Source organism: Pleurodeles waltl, chromosome 7, assembly GCF_031143425.1.
Source record: "Pleurodeles waltl isolate 20211129_DDA chromosome 7, aPleWal1.hap1.20221129, whole genome shotgun sequence".
Taxonomy (NCBI): Eukaryota; Metazoa; Chordata; class Amphibia; order Caudata; family Salamandridae; genus Pleurodeles; species Pleurodeles waltl.
This window is the reverse complement of record NC_090446.1, coordinates 226,183,865-226,208,007: the sequence shown is the minus strand read 5'-3', so window position 1 is coordinate 226,208,007 and position 24,143 is coordinate 226,183,865. Positions and strand designations below refer to the sequence as shown.

Below are 24,143 nucleotides of genomic sequence, written 5' to 3'. Positions count from 1 at the left end.
TAGTTCTTAGACTTTTTGCTACATACCTGGGAAACATAACTACTCTAATGCCGACAATTCAGTAACAGGCCCACCTGTGGGTCAAACTAACTCAATTGGCAACATAGTAAGGATTAAGGCCAACATACACCCACTGAATCCTAAAATGGCAGGGAAACATTTGCATGTAGCTCTGTGATTTCTTTAATGGCCCAGCTATAATAACTGTTTGTCAGGTAAATATATTAAATATCGTGTTCAGTTTTCCACGGATTTATGTTATTCCCTTTTAGCATTTTACAGCAGTGAATGATATCGTAGAAAAGGTATGAAATATCCTTTCTGTTGCTATGAAATGCTCACTTTGAGGAAAATATGGTCAACAGAATCACTCCCACTCAACTTTCGTTGTTCCCTCCATAAACATTAAAGCATGTGGGGTTTCCCAGCGCCCACCACATTGTTTACAACAAGCCACAGGATAGCAACTTCCTTTTTTGACAAATTCTCAAAGGACCTGGTCTCAGCGGTGGACAGGTCCACCCAAGTCCCTTACTCCCCACACACAGATGTTCCTCAGACATGCCCACCTACCAAATCCTCCAGTCGTATACATCCTGCCGACATCCAACCTGCAGTCAGCTCTATGGCAAGTTAGCACGTTTTTATGAAGTGGGCAATTGCAGCCGTTTGCGTTAGTGACCTTTCGTGCAAAGATGCAGTAGGTAGCCAGCTCAGTCGAATGGAGCCTAGCTGTATAGACGCAAGTGCTGTGTGGACAGATGAGGCGTATGGCGATAGTCCAGAAATGCTCAGCTGCTGACCGAGCAGCTGGGTGTCTCTAAGTGGTGGTAAGCAGATCGCCTCGGACGGCGAGCACACATATGTCTGTTCTTGAGACTGTGAAATCAAAGCATAATGTTGAAGACTATCAAGAGCTCACAACAGCGTCAATGCTCATCTACAACACGTGTCATCTATAACCCACAGATAATCCCCCGTGGGTGCTTAAATTGCAGTTTTGCCCTCTCTAACTACACATTGGTATTATGGCTCGAACAACCATCTGCTTCTGGGTACCATGTAATAAGCCAAGAACCCACTCAAAGTCAGTCAGTCAGAAACATCCAAGTGACTAAAGATCTGTGTCCTTTAACTCATCCATACCGATTTTGAACCGGTGGATGTTTTTGTGGCATGGGAGCAAGGAGTTTATTCTTGTTTTAGGGATTCAGATATCAGTCTCTTCGAATTTTAAGGTGTGAAGGACAAATATTAAAGGAGATAGATGAGATCAGGCTTGCATTAGAGAGTGCAAGGGATTATAGAGACTATAGTCCCTGTGCACCACGTGCAGTAACTATGGCCTGGCAAATAAGAAAAGAAAAATGAACCTATAAAAGAAGAATTGGCAGAGCTAATGAGTATGAAGTTGGCTGCCAACCTTTTGGCTTTGTCAATGCATGTTTTGTTTTGTGATGGCTTGTATGGAACTTTGTTGTGACAGCTACAGAAACCACACCAATATTAGAAAAATTTTGAAAAAAACATTTTTTGGGGTCTGAACGAGCTTGCATTGCCATTGCCTAGGCATTGAAGGGAACTATTTAGTGTGTGGATGCTTCTTGTAAAAGAGCTGAATACCACCACTTGGTAGCCAGTGGTAGCCAGTGGCTGAAGTGCGTTGACCGATTGATACATGCTGTAGAGGGTGGAAGAAAAATATGAATGACACAACCACAGATCAATAGATGAAGAGAGCTTTTTAAAAGACCCTCTAAATGTATTATATACTGTAGGTCTAGTAAAATCAAAAGGTCTTGACTAACACCAAATCTAAACAATCAAGATCTATCCTCTCATTGTGCACTCTGGCAAGGCAACAGCCTCTGTAAAACCCTACAATTTATGGGCCATGAAACTGTGGAAGCCAACTAGAAGTGGATTACACTAGCGTACCAGTGATCTGCTGACGTTGTTGTTGTCCGCATATGGGACTGTTTTCTTACAGCAGATCTTCAGTGTATGAAAGTGTATGGCCTGGGGTTGTGCCTCATACAATGGAGTCCAGAGTAGTAAAAAAGACCTTTGATGAGGCAGTAGTTACCTTTGCCTATGGAGGCTTTGCCTGCAATCTGCCGGCCTACATTTTTAGGTAAAGGGTTTAACTTCATAAAGCGAATGCTTACAGGTGACTAGAAAAATGCGTAGGTAATATATTGGTGTTCGGTGGCCTTTTGCTTGTCTGGCCTATCACCTTGCCTTCAAAGGGCACTGCCTTTGTCAAGAAGTATCGAAAATTATACTACAAAGCGCTGGTAGTGTGAGTGTGATGTTGAGTTGCCATGTTTTTGTGGGATTCCATCTCTCCACTGGCATCCTCAGTTGGCATCACTATTGGGACATCTATGTTTGGTGTAAATTCCATAGTGGGAAGTTTACTACTTCTCTTGTGACGCAGCTCTGTCTTTAGAACTTGTCAGACCTGTAGACATCTTATACACATTAGGTATTTTGAGTAAATGAGTTGCCTGGATTCTGTCTTTTTGGCCATGCCGTTGTTATAGCTCAGTTGCTATTAAGGTTTTTATCGCCCAGTGAATAAACACTAGGTAGGTACCTCTTTCTCATCGGTGAACCCAGCTTGTTTCTCCATATATTTGTCTATGTTCTGCATCACCTGTACCACCCTTGCGGGCTATCACCGGAGCTTTTCGAAGGCTGTGCCAATGTTTCTTTGGTTGAGCAATCAAAAGAGTGAGTTTAGAAAATATAGGGGGTTATTACAACTTTGGAGGAGGTGTTAATCCGTCCCAAAAGTGACGGTAAAGTGACGGATATACCACCAGCCGTATTACTAGTCCATTATGTCCTATGGAACTCGTAATACGGCTGGTGGTATATCCGTCACTTTACCGTCACTTTTGGGACGGATTAACACCTCCTCCAAAGTTGTAATAACCCCCATAGTGTGATACTGTTTACAGGGACCTCTTCACTCCGCTTGACAAAACTGGGGCGAAGTAGACAGAGAAACACCTCCAACAATATGTTTATAGAACGGTGGTTTAATCTTATGTAATGTTTAAAACAGCGTGAAACAACCAAGACTACAAACTTTGATCCAATTTTATTTGGCTTACCAGATTCCTTGGCTCTATTATGAATGTTCCAAAGAGAACTATTTATTCAGTAAGTATTTCCACTGTTTGTGCATCACGCAGTGTAAGAAATACACATTTTAAAATGTTTTTCTCCAGAGCCCAGCTTAATCCAAGGCAGGTTCTCTGCTCCCTATTAGATGCAAAAATGCATTTGTTCCGCGAAAAAATGAATTCAAGGGCAGATGTGTTTCGGTATGAAACTGCAGATGTGCTGGGTTTAACTACTTAACCATGACAATGTATTGGACTTCTCTTTCTTGGGGAAAGACGGGGAATTGCTATGAGGAAATGAATGTAAAAATGCAATGCACGCAAAGACCCCTATCCCTGAATTCATTTACTGGAGATGATTTTCCACTTTAATGTGTTGCAAAATCAATTACGCCCTCAACTGCAAGATTAGACTAGAAATAATAGTGTGAAAAATTAAAAGTCTTAATTTACTACAGAGTTGGAGCAAAGCCAACAGATAAAATGATAAAATGGCAAGGCTGTGGATTTTTTGATGTTTCTGCAGCAAAATCTAATATTGACTGCTAAAAATGCACTGCACACAGAGCAGCGACAAAACTGATGCCACCGTAGAAAATTGCTTAATCTACACAAACGTCCATAATGGTTCATATCTGGGTGTCCAGGGTGACCTCAGATGTCTTTGACCCATGCACCTGTGTGTCAGTTTTTTCCCAATGATCATTTTGATCTCAGCAGGATATTTCAACAGTTTTAGATCTTCTGCGCAGGTTGTAGTTATAGTCTAGAAGATGTATCAGCATTCCCGCACAACTATAAACCTTTTTCAGGTTCTTGCCACAAGGTATGCTTTTTGGGACCAGACCACACCACGTGATACTGTGTGTGGCAGCAGAGGTGGTCTCTCAGTCACAGACAAGCTCATGACTGGAGCTTACTTCACTCTCTTGAGTTTTGTGGTGTGTGCTGCAATGCAGTGCGCGTCAGGTATGTTAGTTCATCATTTTTCTCATACCATGTCCATACTTTGTGTCCACAATAGCGTGTCCATCCCTTTCTCTTCCTCCAGGCAGTGTTGTTGTAGTCCTAACACAGCACATGGCAGACAAAGTGTCTGCTGTATCATTGTCTCTAGACACATTGGTCCGACCTCAAAAAGCAACTTTTTTTTCGAAAATCCTAAATATTCACATCAGCTTCACTCGATTAGTCTGGCTCTACCCCCAACCTTTTTTTTATCACTTTCCCTTTTTCCTATGCGTTACCCTTCTGAGTTTATGGAGACTCTCTTAATGTACTTATAATTTTCCATTCTAAAGGTGGTCTGTAATTTTATATTCAAGCAGTTTGGCTATATGATTGGCATAGATACATTTTCATCGGTGATGACATTTTCACCACCATCTGGTCAATAGTTGTGTAGAATTTGTCCCATTAATAAAAATAGGAAATCAATGCAGGAGGAGAAACTACAAAAAACAATCTTTTGATTTGATGCCCCACTAAATGCCCTTGCCTCTTTGGGGGACTGCCGTAGCATGGGGAATTTAGGCCGGGCGCAGCTTTGCCAGGCTCTGTCAGCAGCATAGTGAACTCTTTTCTGGAGAACAAGTTAATTGTATCTCATGGCACTTGACAGAAAGACAGTTCTGCAACCCAGGATAGCTGCGAGAGTGAAACCACAGATGGAAAGCGGCGCCCTCATCATCTTCGTGTATCTTTCACTTATGTCACTTTTACTATTAAATGTGTTACAAATATGTAACTTTTCTAGAAGTGCGACCTGTACAAACTGCCTGGCATACTATTCAGCTCGTGCTGCACACTTGGGTTTTATTTACATCGGTTTTACGCATGCTCCGTCAGGGCACAAAGCAAAGCATTGCATCGATTTACACATGACTGTAAAAGTCTGCTGACGCAAAAATGTTTACCACCACGTGAGCGCTCACACATAGTAACCCGCTAAAATGACGTGAAGCACAGTCAAACTTAGCGAACAGAAAGGTATTCCTTCTGAATAGAAGTTATGTACTGGAGCTCAGTAGATTTTAGTATGTTTGTGGTCACAACGCCCACATTTCCTCTGGGGTGTGTCTCTAGTAGGGTCTTGAAACACAAGCCCCCTAGAACTGCCCCTGGCGAGTTCAATGAACTGCAACTACAGGGCCATTTTTTCCCCACTGCCGAAGATGGAAACACCCTTGTCCACCACAAAGCTGTTGTGTCATTTCCTTGGAGTTTAAGCCCCTCCCTCTTACAACACCATTAACCCCAAACAACATTCCTCATAACAATATGCCTTAAAAGGACTTTTTGTACTTAGTGTTTCATACTACTTACTAGTGCAATCCTAAACACCGTAGGCCTCATTATGAGGTCCTTTTATCTCTGTGATTCGATCCGTGGAGTTGCCGAGGATTAAAGTGGGACCATGAGGGTAGTCTTAGAAATTAGGAATTTTGTGGAACAGGTAACTGGTCACAAATCCCTCGGTGATACCTCATGTTCACATGTGTTTCAGGAGGTGCAGCCTCCAAATAAACCACCACAGATCCGTTGAGTTACCCTGGATTGTGTAATTCTGATTCTGCCGGAGAACTCCTGTTACTGGCAGAATCGGTATTGCAGGAGACCTTCCTTGTCTTCAGTTCCCATATTGTAAAAAAAAATCCATTACTGGGATCTTGAATCATTGAAACAGAAAATTAATTGCTATGTTTCCTGAAGAGCTGAACTTAGTGGGCCTTGCTGATGGACTCCTCATAACCTCATTTCCTTGACTATTATTTACAATGACTGGAACCTTCTGGTTCACCAACATTTGGAAGTGATCCTTTGTGAACACTCTTGAGCACAAGCAGTGCTATGAAATGGCGAACTACACTTGCGGGTTATTTTCTTGTCCCTATGGATAATTGACTAACCTCCTTAGAATACTAAAACCAGTAGGATTTGAAATCAACTTAATTTTATTGAACTAATGTTATTGCACTAATGTTCAACTGCCCCAAACAATTTTTCATCACCAAAGCTCCGATACCCACCATACCTTAGGGATGCATCTGAAGACAGAAACCATAATAACATTTCCTTAGTCTGCCTGGGGTTCTTATATGATGCTGAAAAAGGACTGATTGAGCCTATTAGACTACCGAAATTGTACGTATTTTGAACTCAGCTGGTTTCTTCTCACTCTGTTGCCACAGCATGATACCAGTAACAACAGGGACAAAAAGATGGAGGGGTTCCTTCTATTTTTGTAGATAGAAGAACTCCCCATTGGCTTTTCCCTTCCCCACATTCAGAGACCATGAAATACTTTGTATTGTTAACTAGTGTGGCAACCAGTTTTCCTGAGAATGTGAATCCTAAATCAATTTGCACCTCTTGGAGAATGCATGTTCTTGATTAGCTCTTTCAGCTCTTTCTTGGTCTATCCATGACTCAAGCCATATATTGCAAACCTTAGGGAAATCCCAATGTTTCCAAAAGAGCCAGATCATTGAGAGTCGATATTCAGGAGACCTCCTGGATTTCTTTTTGGCCTTTATGAAGTGAAACGTCTCCCTGACCATATGGCAGCCTTGCATTTCTTTCATTCTACACTGCTCGCCCACATTTCTGATTAATTCTTTCCTCTTGGTAATGAATGTTCTGAGAGGGACTAGATCATCTCAAATGTAACCATTTTGTCAGATACTTAAGTCAACAGTTTTTCCATGACATAAATATACTAGAGTTTGGGCCTCCACATATCCACGGAAGGAGTGTTTGGTTGTTTCCTTGTGTTTTCTATTGTTAAACGAGTTACCAGTTAAGAGTGTGAGGAGTTTGCTGATGTGGGTGGTTAGCCAATACTCGTGCTCTTCGCATGTGACACCCAAAAACATCAACCTAAAGCTAAGATGCCACAGAGAATAGAGAGGTGAGGACATTGATTACAAGACTACACATTCAACATACTCAATCACTATGTAAGGAAAAAAAAACTGTGCTGATTTTGTATCTAGATTTCTCCTTGCCACCTCTGATGCCTTATCTAGGGATCCCTGCCTTCTTTTTTATATCACAATGAGCAAATGTTATCTTAACTACTTAACAGCAAGCATTTCACTATTGAAAAATTGAGGAAAGATAAATGAATGTTAGAAAAGTACACTTATTAATTAACATAAAATATTACAAATCCTGAAAGTCTGTGTTTATACAATACAACTTTACTTCTCATTATATTCCTTGCACATATATTCACTTACTATGCATTTACGTATCCATTTATTTATTACTCTAGTCGTACTGTACTAGAGAAAAAATAAATAAAAATAAATAACATTAAATAAATAAACACATTTCAAAAATAAATAATTAAATAAAACATAAATGTAAAACAAATCACTCTCTCTTAAGCTTTACTCTGTCTCCCCATCACTATGGGCCTGATTACAACCTTCGCAGATGGGATACTCCGTCACAAGCGTGACGGATATCCCGCCCGCCACTTTACAATTTCCATAGGATATAATGGAACTTGTAATACGGTGGACGGGATATCCGTCACGTTTGTGACAGAGTATCCCATCCGCCAAAGTCATAATTAGGCCCTCTGTCTCTATCACTCTATCCTCCATCCCGCTCTGACTCATCCCAAATCCATTCTACTACTTTCATCTCCAAAATATTCCTGCCTAAGCTCTCCCCTCCTCTACCTCTCCTGGCTCACCCCATACCTCTGTTTACTACTATGCTCTCCCAAACAACCCTACTAAAATCTCCCTCATTTATCTCACCTTTCACTCATCCAAAACCCCTCCTGCTACTATGATCTCCCTAACCCTTTCCACAGGCTCTTCCCTCCTCCATCTCTCCTTTACTCATCCCAAGCCTCATCCTGTTACTATAAACTCCCAATTAACACTTCTGGATTCTTCCCTCCTCTATCCCTCCATTACTCTAGTCAGTCCAACTAACAAACTCACATATCCTCTGCTCAAATTAACTAATTCAAATACTAATACCGTACTCATATTTCCCTGTACTAATCCACCACTAATTCCTCTTGGGTCCCGAAGTAGCGTGCTACTTGCCGAAAACAATTCGACACTTCGTCGAGTGTAGTAAGTGCTATGTAATTACAATTACAATATTTTTGAGTGAAGTGATAAACTTATCAAAATTATTTGTTATTTATCAACTCCCCTAATTCACTGTCCCAAGCAGAATAGTAAAATCAGCACATAACTAACTTTTGTAGTTAACATAATTTTATCAAACTAATGTTCAACTACTTCACACACTGCAGCGCTCAGTGTCTGATCCCTACTGCTCCAGAAGATTGGCTTCTAACGCAGAGTAGCAAAGTTCATTAGGCAGGTTAACACCAGTTAAAGCTTTTTTGATGGTACTGAAAAGGGAAGGCTTGATTGAGCCCTATTGGGCTGCTGAAAATGCACATATTTTGAACTCAGCTAGTTTCTTTTCATTTTGTTGGTCGCAGCATGATATCAGTAGCAGTCGCTGAAAGAAAAGATGCAGGGGTTCCTTCCTAGTTTTGTAGATAGAATAACTCCCCATTGGTTTTTCTCCTCCCCACCTTCGGTGACATGAAATACTCTGTAATGATAACGATTCTGATGGCCAATTTCCAAGAGAATATGAATCCCAAGTGAGCTCGCGCCTTTTCATGGATGCCGGTTCTTGATTGGCTTATTCAGCTCTTTCCTTGTCAAGCCCAACATTTTCACAGAGTAGAATTGAAAAGTGAGCGCAAAGGCCTGTTCAGTACAAGGATTCATAGACAAAGGTTTTGTGGATGAAACTGTGATGTGACCCTTGAATGGTCACGTGTAGTTATGTTTTTTTCTGTTCCCATCCGCTTTGTGACCTTTTTGTCTCTCTAGTGCCCAGTGGCGTAGTGGTGAAGCACTGGGCGCACCCATACAATTACTGACCATACACATTAAAGAATTACTGCAAAAGCCCCATAAATCTTTTAAATAGAACCCATCAGTAGACATATCCCAGTGGCGCTTCCACATGAGTAAGTACTTAAAAATAATGCCAAATATGTATATTTAGGTACACTTTCTAGTAGATCATTACCCAGATGCCAAGGGTAAATAATCGGGCATTGCCTAAACTAGGTCTTTCTTCTTTCCATTTTGAAAGTCACCTTCTTTGGGAGATAGCCACTTCTTGATTTAGGTCACCGAAAATGACACATGTTTAAGTGTACCAGATCACGCTACTTGCCACCAAGCGCTATGGCTGAGTTTCCATTTGCTTACTTAATGCTTTCTGGTAGTTGTTGTCCCATACTAGCTCCACTGGTCCCCCTTGTGACCTTGGATAAGTTCGTAATTTCGTTAAGAATGGCTACGAAACGGTGGAAAAAGTTCACATAATTTAGTTGGAAGCCACATTTAACAGAATGCTATTCATGGAACATCCACCTGCCAAATAAATCACAAGTCACAAATCTCAAGGTGCAGATACGTCAGCCCTACCGTTTAGTGGATGATGGGGAGACAGAAAGAGGTCAGATTGCCCTACATCAAATGTAATTTCAGGGGCCTAGGTGATGCCACATATTTGCATTCCATTAGAGAGTTATTGTTACCAAGATGGCAATCCACAGGTTGGGGTGTTTTAATCATTGTACATGACAGAAAAGAAATTGGGGATAGCATGTGACTGTGTGTTGATAGTTGTGCGTTTCGTCTAACAAACCAATGCATTGTGGGAGATATAGCCCTACTTTGTTTAATCTAAGTGGTCCAATACACTGGATCGCAAGGGTTTGTGAAAGGAAAGCGTATGGCAGGTACTGGCGGCTGAAAGTAAAGAGGGGATTTCAGATCAATACATGGAGCTACTTAAGTATATCTAGGCCATATTCCAGTGGCAGACATGCAGCAAGCAAATACAAACAAAAAGATATAACAGCATCAAAATAAACAAATGCTGCAAAAGGCAGGATACATTTTTACTAGCCCAGTGTGAGCACCTCAGGTGGGATAAAAAGTACAATGTAAATCAGTGCTGGCTTTAAGGCTGTGGGGCCGGTGCTGCTGCACCCGGTGCCAGCTCGAGGTGGTGCTTCTTGTGACAGGATGAGGTGAGATGAGAGCAGCCTGCAGAGATCTTGTGTGCCCGGAACTTCTTCTGGGATAAAAACAGCAGGAAGATAGCTGTGGTGGTTAATTCACCTATTTGTGAGAGCTGTCATTTGTCTAGTCACCTTTTGACTCATGATAACATAGCTTAGAGGGTTAATGTTGCAGCTGCAAAGCAGAATGCGTAACATACAGATCACAGATTGTATTTTTGTAGATACCTCAGTGGGTTACTGCTTTTGTTACAGAGATCCTTTTGTTACTGGAAGTTCATAAATTACGATCCTTCTAAAATGGCATCAAAGCACTGTATGCAAATTGCAGGGATAGATTTCGAAGCTTGTTTTTTCCCTTAGTCTTTCATTATTTAAAGATTGCTAAAAAAGTATTACTTTAGGAAGTGATATAATATCATTAGAATGAGACCCCCAATCATTGTAATACATTTGAAATCCTGAGTTTATTGGGCAAATTACTAACACTTTGCACCTGGTTTGCATCACAAAGGTGACGCAAACATGGTGCAAAAAATAGTTTTGGGGTTTTCTTTACAGTGCAAATCCTGAATTTCACTGGAAAGTAGCGCTAATGTAATAGAAGGCAGCACTGTGTGTTACTTTGTGTCAAGGAGGCGGACAATGGGTGGTACATATCCATTCCCATGCATCAACTCTCACACACACACGTAAGTTTTAAAATGTGTCTAAGCATACACACACACAAAAGTGGTAAAGTGTTAAAATTTGTCAACGAATACAATCTTGAGCCAGGAGGGTACCATTTTTTCTTATATAAAACCTATGCTGACATCACGTACACACTATTGTACGACGGTGGAAGGGTGTGGCAATAGGTGCACTGCAGACTAAGGCACGTCAGCAGGGAAGGAGGGAGGAACCGCCGGTGCTGAAGCGAGTGCACCAGCCTTTCCTAAGCGGACGATGCAGGCTCCAAGCTCTCTCAGTCACGGGGACAGTTCTCCCCAGAATCAGGGACCTCTTCCACTGAAAGGGAAAAATGCCCGCTAGTGAGGACAAGCAAAGTGGAGTCCTGGTGACATGGATGCGCTTGATGAGCCCACATGAAACCTCACATAAGCTTTACAATGGACGATAGACACACGGTAGAGAATAGTGTAGTTTACCTAAAATGAACTAGGATTCCAGGGGTGTTTTTTGGATGGAAGCTGGGTTGCAGCGCCATCTAGTGAACAGCCTATTTAAGAGCAGGATGGAAAGCAGTCATTGAAAACAAGTTAATTAACCCTACGATAATATTCCAAAAATATTTAAATGCATAAATCAAATGAGTTTCTTCGGTGTGAATTTTACTTCCCAAATAGTGCCTGTTTTGGGTTTTTTTGGAGGGGGGCTGTAGTACATCACAATGCTACGAAACCACTAATCTTCAGTGAAATACGTGACAATACTTAGTTTTTTTATTTAAAGTTCGGTTTAATCAGTGCAGGGCATTGCAACCAAGTTGTCAACGTTAGAAATACATCTGCAGTGAGGATTGCAATAAGTTCAATGCAATCAAACCGAATGGCTAACAAAGCAGTTTAAACCTTCCGGCAGCGCACAGTGGCACCCTCTGAATATCTGAATAATTTAACGCCGAGGGAGACCGGAATTGCTCGAAGTGTTTTGCAATTTGAGTGTGGCATATTATGTAGGCTGCAAAGGCAGTGAAAGGTGAAAGTTTCGTCAAACGACACGTTACATGTTACAATTCTTAAGCACGAACGTTTGAATTTCAGACTGTTTAACTGGTCCGTTTCTAAAACGGTTTATTTAACCATACAGAACACTCATCATCAGGTGGACATTGAAAATTATAACCATCAACTATTTGTATATTTTACAAAACAGGTTAATCTCGGTTTATCCTATATGACTAAATGTTCTTCTCTCTGCTGTTCAAGGGAGTAGCCAGAAAATTAAAATACCCCCTGCTTTGAACCAAAGGTCTTATGGCATCAATCAAGCAAGCAAAGCAAGTCATCCCAACCCTCCCTAGAAGAGTTTGTTTGAATCTTCCATCCAAAAATGCATCATTTCATCCTTCAATCCACCCAGTGATATCCACCATTTCACCTGTATATTCTGTCATCTGTTTAGTCTTTCATCCAACATTCAGTCTGTCAACATTACATCCATCCGACTGCCTATCCATATCTAAACCTCTCCATCCAGTTTCAAACCTATCTATCAAACTAATCTATCCATTTATTGACCCATCTATCTACCTTTTCACTTGTCCATCCATCCATCCTTTTATCCATTCATCCTTTCATGCATCCATCCTTTCACTCTTTCACTCATCGATCTGTCTACCCCTCAATTCAGCTACCATCTATTCTTCCTTTCACTCACTCATCCTTTCATACAACCCTCTATCAATCCATCCATTCATTCATCTATCCAGGCTTTCACTCATCCATTCATCTAGCCTTTCACTCATCATCCATCCATTTATCCATGCATGCATCCACTTATTGACCCATCCATGTACTCTTTCACTCATCATCCATCCATTCATCTATGCATGCATCCACTTATTGACCCATCTGTTTACTCTTTCGCTCATCCATCCATCCATCCTTTCACTCACTCATCCATCCATCCATCCTTTCTCTCATCTTCCATACATCCACCCTTTCATTCACTCATCCATCCACCATTTCACTCGCACACCCATCTATCGCTCTGTCCATCTACCCTTACACTCATTCATTCATCCTTTCACTTACCTATCCATCCATCCTTTCTCTCATCTTCCATCTATCCACCCTTTTACTCATCCATCTATCCATTTATCCTTTCACTCATCCATCCTCCTACTTCCCTTTCACTCATCTATCCTTACGTCCACCCTTTCAGTCATTCATCAATGCATCTATCATCCACCCTTTCATTCACCCATCCATCCACCATTTCACTCGCACACCCATCTACCGCTCCATCCATCTACCCTTCCACTTACCTATCCATCCATTCACCCTTTCACTCATCCATCCATCATCCATTCACCCCTTCACTTATCCATTCACCCTTTCATCAAGCATCCATCTACACCCCATTTCACTCATCCGTCCATTCTTTCACTCATCCATCCTTACATCTATCCTTTTACTCAGCCATCCATCCAGCCTTTCACTCATCCATTCCACGACCCTTTCAACCCGTCCATCCACCCAGCCTTTCACTTCATCTGTACATCCATCCATTTACCTTTTGATCATCATCCATCCTTTCACTCACTCATCCATCCATCATCCATCCACCCTTTCACTCTTCCATCCATCCTCTCATCATTCAACCACCCATTCACTCATCATCCATCCATCTATTCATCCATCATTCCTCCCTTTCACTCATTCATCTTACATCTATCCGTCCTTCCTTTCACTCACCTATCCTGCCACCATTCATAATTCATCCATCCACTTTCACCCTCCCACCCTTTCACATTTAATTGTGATCCTTTGTCTACCAAGTTACAGCCAGAAGAGGCCCATAAAGTACCCAACCGGTACTCCAGTTGCTAAAGAGGGAGGTTGACGACGCCTCTGTTGCCTCAGACTTCATCACCAAGCTTCCCAGTTGCTTTATCTGCCAATTTTAAAGGGTTTAGTAAAAAATATAATCCCTGGTTCCTTTAGATGATAGACACTGCAAAGCTACTGGTACTTTCTTCTTCCAAATTTTCAAGGGAAGGGAGGGCTAGTTGTTTAGTTGCCATCTACGGATCCTGATGACCTTGGTTTTAAGCCATTTGACCAAAGTGTGTGATCCTGGACAAATCATCACATTAACTTGTATGGTCCGTTCCGCTGTCTGACCACATTAGGAGTAGTTATAAGCAGGTAGAAAGCTATTTGAGCTCTGGATGTGAAAGGCTCGGAGACATACATTTAAGACTCTAGCCACATGTGTATAATTTCTCATGATCAAACAATTTCCTGAGGTTTTGATTTTGTAAACAGTCAACTTCTAGCTTATAACTCAGTCTCTTTTCGGAGAGGGGAGGGAACTCTTGGACTCTGGATCCCTTTGTTCGAAAACATAGGAGCGGGGAATGGGGGAACTGAACAGGGAGGTACAGAATGATGCAGTTTATTTCATAGACTACACATAACCGCATACTACTCTGACAAAGCGTGGTATGTGTCTGTAAATTACCTGTTTTAGTAGTTGTACGTATTGATGAAAATCAATAACAACAATTAAAAAAAATCTTACAGTTCATCACCCGCTTTGAATCTTAATACGTATTAGCCCTGGGAAGTTGTCTATTTGCTGCGAGGTTTTTAGATTGATTGTTTCCTTGTAACTATCTGCCACCGTTATTCCGTAATTGGTTTGGGGTGTGACAATGCAGGTGTCCTAGAGGTAATTTGCATCAGAACCTGCTCGCTGTAGATGTTCCCTTTGGAGCAGCATTTCTTCACAAAAGGTTGAGCTGCTATCCAGATTGTCTGAGCCAATACCAAACTTACCTTAAGTCAATAGTTGTGCTCAGTCAGCCATGATTGGCTTAACTCTTTCTGCATGCTCTAATTTATTCACATGAACATTCCTTCTTTCTGAGCCTAAGAATTATTGAGTAGTGAGTATCTCATGTGTTTTTTTTACATTATTAGCTTCTATAATGCACACAGTCTGCCATTCAGCTCTTAAGCTGTCGGTGGATGCGTTTGAACATTTGTGTTTTCACTTCTTTGTGAGGGTAGGGGAGAAGTAGTGAGATTTTTTTTTGGTGAGATGTGATTCCAGAACCTGGGAGCATAGTTTGCGAAATCTTGTCCTTTACTTATTGTACCCGTGGCATCCTGAGATGGTTATCTTTTTGGCCAGGTTAGTTGGCATGTTGAGTTTTACTGCCTTATAGATACCATAGCATACCTTGTTGTGAGCCTGTAAGAGGGCGGGGTGTTCTTCTGTCAGGGTAGGGTTATGTGGTGATACTTCTTTAGGCATTTGAGGATTGAGGTGTGTGCAAGAAGCTCACCAGCAGTGTCCAACTGGGACAGAAAATGGGCCAGAGTATTAAAATAAAAGTGGCCTCATTAGTGAATTAGATAGCTAAAAAAAAGTGGCCCATGCGTACAATTTGGGTCAGCTTTGAACTTGCATAGAAAAACTGTTTAAGTGTTTTGCAAGCCATAGAAAAATGCATAGATTAGAGCTTGTCCAGAAGACAATAACACAGGGCCATAAACAGCCAAAAAACCAGCCCACACACTGACCTGTCGCACGAGCCCATCAGGCACTGTGATTGCCCTATAGACCAGTCCACCCTGCTCATCAGTCGATCCTGGCAGGAACTGTAGATGCAGGCATGGAGGGCGCTGCTGCCTTCCAAGTGGAGAGGACTAAAGGCCTGATTTAGATGTTGGCGGTCGCTCCGCCAAGTCGTGTCAGACTCAGGCCCGAAAAGGCTGTCACTTTGACAGTCTTCCACCCGCTGTATTTAGAAGTTACAGTTCTGCAGACTGATTGAATGACTGTAGTTCCCTGACGGTGGGAGATGGCTGCGGAAATGGAAGGGAGGTAAGTGACACACAAACACTATACCTTAGCCATAGAGGTACCCCCACACTACACAACACATACACACAATTAACCATTGCCAGTCCAACACAACACAACCCATACATGCCGAAAACACACACTGTGAAACAACCATGCCACAACATACACACACCAATGACATTGCACCCACACACAACCACAACAAACAACGGGACTACACACTCAGCTACACAAACACACACACACATTCACAACTACACACATCATGACAAAGATCGCCACACAACAACAACACTCACCTAAATGTAATTCAGAGCAGCACAAAATACACAACAACTTCGGTCTCAAATGCAGTTGACGTACATACAGAAAGAATCACATCACCAAGACCCACTCCCCTCACCTCAACCAGCCAATCGCATCGCATACACACACCTACTGACTCACACACAACTTGCAGCACAACATGACAGGTACAGGTCCCCTGGCAATGGGCACACATTAACACAGTTGAGAGGTGTGAGTCTACCGTCATTGTGAAGCCAGCATTCACTTGCCAATGGATACTGGCGCATATTGATAGTTGTGTATGTGTGCGACATGTGTTGTATACCAGTGTGTCCCCACCCGTGTCTGACACAAGTGTGTCCCCCACATATGCATGTCACTGTGATACATTTTTTTACTGTGACATGTGTATGTCTGCAGGGGTTTCCACCACTCGTGCAGTGCCCACCCAATGTACCCTGGCAATGAGGCATCCCTACCTTCTAGAATATCGTCTGGGGGTGTTGTGTTTTCACCATGGTCGGTGACAGCAGCAATGGCAAATGTTGTCCAGTCATGCTCACTCAAAGCTGGGGGGGGAAGGTTAGAAAAGGTGAGTTTTCACCCACTTGGTGGTCGGACCGCCATATTTTTCTTGGCAGTAAGGCACATCTAAATCTGCACTGCGGGAAGGCTGTCTGTAGTCCCGCCACCGCCCCCTTTCGCCTTTCTTGGCGGAGACGGCGGTTCGAATGCGATCTTTCATCTGTGGGACTGCCAGCATCTAAATACGGCAGGCAGACCATTGCAGCGGGGACTGGTTTTCAGTCAAAAGGTCAATAGTGGGACCATTACCGCCAACATCTAAATCAGGTCCTAAGGCTTGTATGATGCTTCTGAAATCAATTTCAAGTAGTTAAAGTTTTTGTCTGTGGATAAGCCATAACTAGCAAGCCTGTCTGATATTTCTTGATAACATGGGTTCTGAAGGAATGTTTCATTTTCCAGATAGTTTACATTTACAATGGAACACTGTGTGAATCTATTTAGATCCATATTAGTAAGCTATTTCACTTCTGGCCTGTTTCGACCTTTTGGATATGAGGCTTTTGGTCGGTGCTGAACATCTAGAGACCAATGGAGTGAGAGTGTCAAAACCAAAAACAACAGGATGCACGAGACAGACTTCTTTTGCTAAAGGAGTGTTTTCTATTGCATGCATGCTTGTTCAATTATCAACAGATGTAAGAGAGAGGCACTCGTTTAAATTATTTGAATTTGTGTTTCGCTGTTTTGGAATGGGAGACACTGCACTCCCTAAATTTGGCGATGAAACATTTTCCTACATTGATCTCTTTATATCAAGGACTGCGGCTGTCCAAAGTAGTACTCTGATCAGAACAATGTAGGCATAGCAGGATGTAATGTTATGTAATGTAAGGTGGATTTGTAGAGCGGTGCTTAATACCTGTGAGGGTATCCAGGTGCTGAATGGAGACTTCTAGTTTATGCCGCTGCATGCCAACCATGCTGGAGCAGGGGTCACTTGATTATTAGAGTCCCAGGGTGACTCCATGTTGGATCATCACCTTGATGGAGGGAAGATTCATTTTATATAGTTTCTACATATCTTAGCATCACATTGTTAAACTGAGTCAGAAAATGGGTCTGAAAACAACAATGAAAAGAATCTCCACTAGAAAAGCAGGTAGATGAAAAAGTGGCCTACATTTGCAAATCAAGGTAGTTTTGAACTTGTAATGACGTCTGTATATGTGTTTTGCGAGGTATGGGCGACTGCATGAATTTGTACTTGGGCAACATTAGCAGTTACACAAGGGAAATCAACAGTAAAAAGCAACCCACCAGACCTTAAAACTGCCCTGTAAACAGCCAAAAAATAGAACCACACACTGACCTGTCAGATCAGCCTTCTGCTATTGCCAGATTGCACTAGAGGCCAGTCCGACCCTGGCACCTCTACATATGTAACAAACTATCTTAACTTGAATGCTTGGTCTCTTGCAATCATCTTCATTGTACCAACGATAGCTCACTCGTGTTCTTCCTTCATAACCTCCTACTAAAACCACACAACAAATCTGGGTGACATTTTAGTATATTCCCATTGTAGACCACCTCAGAAGACAATTGCTGTTGTTCAACGGTATACTTTTCTGATCATGCAAATTCATACAATGCTTGATATTTTATCAAAAACTTTAATTCCAGCAGATGTGGCATTTATTAATTCAGAGATTTAAGTTTGTATTTTCTTCCATTTTCAAGCGACTTTATACGCTTCCCAGAGCATCTCGGGCCTCCAACCCAAGTCCAGTGTCAGGACCACAGAGCGAGCTGTATGATGTTCCTTCACCCCAACGCCGAGGATCCTTACTGCCAGCGGTAAGACAGGATTAATGTGTGCTATTTTACATCGAATATATGTGTTCTAAGATGCTATCAGCTCAGTCAAGAAATGCTATTTCTTTTCATAATGTACCATAATTAAGTCTCCCAGTCTTCCTTTTGTTGTTGATTTTCACTCATCAATACAAACAAAAAACAATATCTTTCCCTGTCTGTTTCTAGTTTTAAAAACTGAAAAAAATGAAAGTACGCCATGAGGGCTATTCCATTAGCTGACATGCATGGGAATGCTTTTTTTAGACATGTTTTTGATTTCCTTATAAAGATAAACGTGGGCAGATCTGCATATGTGCTTGACATAACATACGTGTGTTTTCACAAAAGTTGAATATATACAGATATATGGAAATTGATCTTTGCACTGTTGTAATTAATAGGTGAATGTACTCCCCTACGCCATACACACATTCACATCAGTGTTATCAATGAAACAAAGAGCAGTACCTCTCCATGCTTCTACTTGTAACTGAGTCTGGGGGAGGGCGGTAGAATTAATGGAGTTGAAGATTTAAGCTGAATCTACATAAAAACCTGCATTACACAGGTACACCCCCCCACACATACACACACCAGCCTTATCCTTGGAGTGGATCTAGCCCCTGTCCATGCTTCTACTTGTAACTGTGTAAGGTGCAGAAATATAGGGGCTGAGGGTACAAGTTGAATCTACATACAAACCTGCATGTAGCCGGCACAGCCATAAACACACAAACTCACACCTGTGCTATCCATGGAAAAGATAGTAACGCATCTCCTTGCTTCTACATGTAACTGCACAGCGTGTATAATTAATGGTGCTGAGGATTCAAGTTGAAACTACAAAAAAACCCTGCATAAAGCAGATACAGCCACACACAGATCAGTGTTATCCATGGCATAGAAGGCAATCCATATCCGTGCTTGTTCTTGTAACTGTGTAGGGCGTAGAATTCACAGGGTGATGACTCAAGTTGGATCTACATAAACACCTGCATTAAGCAGGCACGACACACACGCACGTTAGTGTTATCCATAGTACAGTGAGTAGCACCTCTCCATTCTCGTACTTGTAACTGTGTAGGGTGCAGACCGAATGGGGTGAGGATTCAAGCTGAAGCTACGTCCTGCATCAACCAGGCAGAGCCAGTGGGAATAAAAACACAAGTCCATTGCACTTGTCAGGTGCCGAGTCCCTGTTCACTCAACTCTCAGCGAAGTACAAACCAATGTTTATGGTTTGATAATGTCACAGTTATCTATTAATTCATGTACAACTTGTAATACAGGCTTAAAACAAAGTCCCTGAAAATAGTCTCAGTATGAAATCCAAAGCATTAACAATGAATATGATTCCAGCATCAGCACAGTATTCATACCATGTTGCCCGAAGGGTGCAACCAGCGACGGAAACCTATCTTAAAACAGAGAAATGTAGACTCATTCTACAGTCATGAAAAATTCGTGAGATGACTATGAAAAGAAAAGGAAAGGCCTGGCAAATAAGAATGAAAGAAAGAAAAGAGCACACTACAACCAAGGACCATATAAAACATGTCTCCGTCCCTGCTCACCCCAACAGTCATGGCACCCGAGTTAATGGGGACTTCATCAACCCCTCGCACCCCATAAGCCGGTCATCATAGACTGAGGCATGAAGCCGGAGCCAGTGTGTTATGCCAAGATAAATACGCTCAGTTGAGTTTCATAAGACTGACCCTGGACGCCGGCATCATCAAGGGTGAAAGAAAGTGCCAAAAACGCTCTTGTTGGAAGCTGGGGCAGAGATATTCTCTTTTGTGTTGCATTTCCGTATTAATTGACAATTAATAATCCAGATATACCAAAAGTAATATCCTCAGTGTCGAAGAAAGTGGCCCCAGATCTCTTCGAAAACCTGCAACTTGTCATTCAACTTATAAATTAGTCTCTCAAAAAGTGCCACTTCGTACATACTCTCCAGCCAAGTCTGAAAGGTGGGGGCACAAGGCAACTTACAACCAAGAAGTATTGTCATTTTGGCCACAGCTAAGTAGTGGAGACACACCTGGTAAGACGCTGTGTTAAAGGAGAAATTCTTGAGTTATAAAGTAACAGAGCTAGATGGGCAGTAGACAGTCAAGACACCTGTAGCTTCTCTTTCAGAAGCTTCCAAATCTGTACCCACAAACTTTGGATCCTTATGTATTCCCAAATCATATGAGCCATGTCACGGTCTCCATCCCCGCATCTCTAGCTACAAGAGTCAACACTGAGATGAGCTCTACATGATTTCGCCAGAGACCAGGGTCTACGGTGAAGGCCCTTGAAATAGCTATATTTAAGTTATGGCTCTGGTAGCCCTTTAATATATTCTGCCAAAAGTGCTTCTCACTCATCCTCATGGAATTGCGTGTTACGTCATGCCACCAGGTACATAGTGATTCCGAAGTAGCATTGGAAAAGCAGTGATCAATCAAAATAGTGTAGAGGCCTGATATGACCCCCACCAAAGCCTTCCAAGTGTGGATTTAATGAGTAATGGGTTTATTAATACACGTATGGTCTAAAATGATGTAGCCATATTTTCAAATCTCTTTATCTTTCTTCTTTTTCTGCATTCCACTTTTGTATTGTGTTGTTCCCCTTATTTTTTGTTACTCTCCATCCATCACTCCCTCTCCCATTGCCTCTGTTTTCTTTCAGAAGTTCTCCTATTTACTACCTACAATGCATTAGTCTGCACAAAGTATTACAGCAAAGTTGTGTTACTGTCAAACTATCTCATGGTATTATAATACAAGTCACCACCTCAGTCTGAATGACTCTTACCAAAAAGCACAAGCCTCATATATTAAATATATAGTAGGTTATGGCTGAACAGTGGCTTTTGTTTGTCTTACCAGAAGTGTGACACCCCCCCAACAACAAGAAAAGCGTCCTTGCCCGTTATGTCGACTGAATATTTTCAGCAGGTTCTATACGATGTACCCCCGACTTTGGAGAAAGCAGGAATGCACCATCAACAAGACATAAAGGATGGAACCGTGAGTCTCATGCAGTGTCTTCACAAATGCAGTACTGTTACAGTAGAAAATGAAGATTCACAAAAAACACTGTGGCGAGTTCACTGTGCATCCCTCAGGTCATAGTTTTGAGTCTTGAGTTTTGAGCCATTGGGCCAGCCCACACCCCAGGTAGCACCACCTCCCAGGGGCAAACTATTGTAAATTAATGCAGGATTGCCTGTGCACCCCCCTGCAGCCACTGGGGACCACCACCTCCCCAAGGGAATTCATTCAAAATATAATAAGGGAGGGCGCGTGGCCATCCTGCAGCCCTGGTGACCGCCACCTCCTCGGGCTGAAATAAAATCAGATTGGGGGTCCTTCACTGACCCCAGCCCCTGGGACCACCACCTTCCCGGGGCTAAATAGAAAAGATGGAGGGGGACCGTGTGTGTCCCCCTTGTTAAGCCCAGGACCGGCTCCTGCTATGTTCCATGGTGCCCATCCCTGGGACATTTCTGTTTGCTATAACTTGGAAGGAGCTTTGACAGCTCCCACCAAGTCAGACCAAACACTCTGGTTCCAATGGGCGAGAGCTGTCAAAGTGCATGTGTAGCAGCTCCCTGTGTACAATAGCAATGCTGGGTCCTGCAGGAGGCGGGAAGCTGTCTGGGACCGTGGGGGCCTTGAAGCTCCCCCACTGTCCCATAGCACACTGGGTGGCCTGTGGGGTCGGTGGGGGACCCAGAGAGGTGGGCTGCATGGACTCCTTTGTTAGTCAATAAAAGCCAGGCCCAGGGGAGGGAGTCCCCATGGGCCAAGACCCCTCCTCTTTTATGTGTGTTTACTCAGTGATTCAATATTGAAAAACAATCAGAAATTGTTCCTGGAGATGAATGCTTCGCTGATCTATTGGAGAGCAATTTCTATGTGACTGTGACAAGGGGGTTCTTTCTTGTACTCTCCTGATGAGATCAAAGTCCATGGTTCTCCTTTTAAAATGCTACGAGTATGCAAATATGCAAATCACCTGGAAGCTGCTCCTCCTTGGCCCTCCACTGTCCATTTTAGTAGTATGCATATGTCTTCCCTTCCTTTTCGCTAGATGATTGACAGCTTCCCAAAGGGCTACCAGGTCGTTTCCCATCGATTTTGGTGGAGCGTTCTTGATGCTGAGGAACATGAGGACATCTCCCCAAAACAAATAAGCACTTACCTCATACATATAAGAGGAAGGACCCCTTTGGCATGGAGATTTATATCTTTGTAGTCTCGGCCTCTCTATAGGATGATTCATGTTATCACAGTATTCTAATTAAAGACGCACCAGGAACAATCATGTCACCAACCCACAGACCCACTTAGACAATCATACACCCAGTCACAGGCCCACTCAGACATTTACACACCCACTCACAGGCCCTCTCAGACATTCATGCACCCACTCACAGATCCACTCAGGCTCATGTACCCACTCACAGACCCACTCAGAGACTCATACATTCACTCACAGACCTATTCAGAAACTCATGCACTCATTCATAGATGCACTCAGAGACTCATGTACCAACTCACAGACCTACTCAGACACTCACGTACCCAATCACAGACACATTCAGGCACCCACTCACAGACCCACTCAGACCCACAATCACCCACTCACAGACCCTCTTAGACACTCACACACCCACTCACAGACCAACTTAGACCCTCACACACCCATTCACAGACCCACTCAGACACTCATGCATGCAATCATACACACACTCAGACAATCACGCCCTTACTCAGAGACCCACTTTGACAGTCATGCGTTTACTCCCAGACCTACTCAGAGTCATGCATCCACTCTCATCCACTCTGAGACTCATGCACCCTCTCACAGATCCACTCAGAGACCCGTGCACCCACTGACAAACCCACCGAGGTATTCATGCACACACTCACAGACCCACTCAGAGACTTATGCATGCAGGGTTGGGTGGCTATAGGGGGATAGCCACAGGCCATGCCCTGTGGCAAACCACCGCACGCACAGCTGGCAGTGGTTCGATTAACGTATAGTAATTAAAATTATTTTATGTTAAAAAAATAGAAGTTCACTGAAAACAAACAAAGGTTACAGGGACGTTATAGTTAGGATCTGAATGTACTCACCCAAACCCATAGAAATTCAGCAGTTATAGTTAAGGTTAGCTCAAGTAACTATAACTCATGCCCTAAGGTAACTATAACTAGCGCCCTCTCCATGCCCTTCTAATTACTCCATGTATGACATCACTAATGACATCTTTGATAACCTCATTGATGATATCAATGTAAGATTTGCAGTAAAATTATTGAGAATAAAACCGTGCATGGCTGGGGCTTGAGTTACAGTTACCCTAGGGCATGAGTTATATTTACTTGAGCTAACTATAACCGCTGAATTTCTATGGTTTTGTGCGAGGCAATTCAGATCCTAACTATAATGTGCCTGTAACCATTGGTTTTTAAAGTGAATATATATATAAAACTTCTCCACACCTTTAAAGGATAAGGACTACATTTCGGGGCTGTGAATTTGGATGCCTTTATTCAACCATTTTCAGGCATATTGGAAGCAGATACGTAAAGTGCATTAAAACGTTTTGGTGACCCCCCACAGATTTCACAATGCCAACTGCCATTACTTTGTCTCTTTTAACATCTAATGCGTACCAAACACAAATGATG

General features: G+C 42.4%; 1 protein-coding gene across 3 annotated transcripts in view; it reads left to right on the top strand.

Annotated features, from left to right (window-relative positions):
* CASS4 (Cas scaffold protein family member 4) overlaps positions 1-24,143 on the top strand; it is a 124,328-nt gene that overhangs the window by 87,311 nt on the left and 12,874 nt on the right. For 2 of the 3 annotated variants that reach the window (XM_069243604.1, XM_069243605.1), the window contains exons 3-4: positions 18,325-18,441; positions 21,327-21,467. In XM_069243604.1, the coding sequence (XP_069099705.1) occupies positions 18,325-18,441; positions 21,327-21,467 (258 nt within the window). The remainder of the gene's footprint in view (positions 1-18,324; positions 18,442-21,326; positions 21,468-24,143) is intronic. The other variant, XM_069243606.1, reaches the window with a different exon arrangement.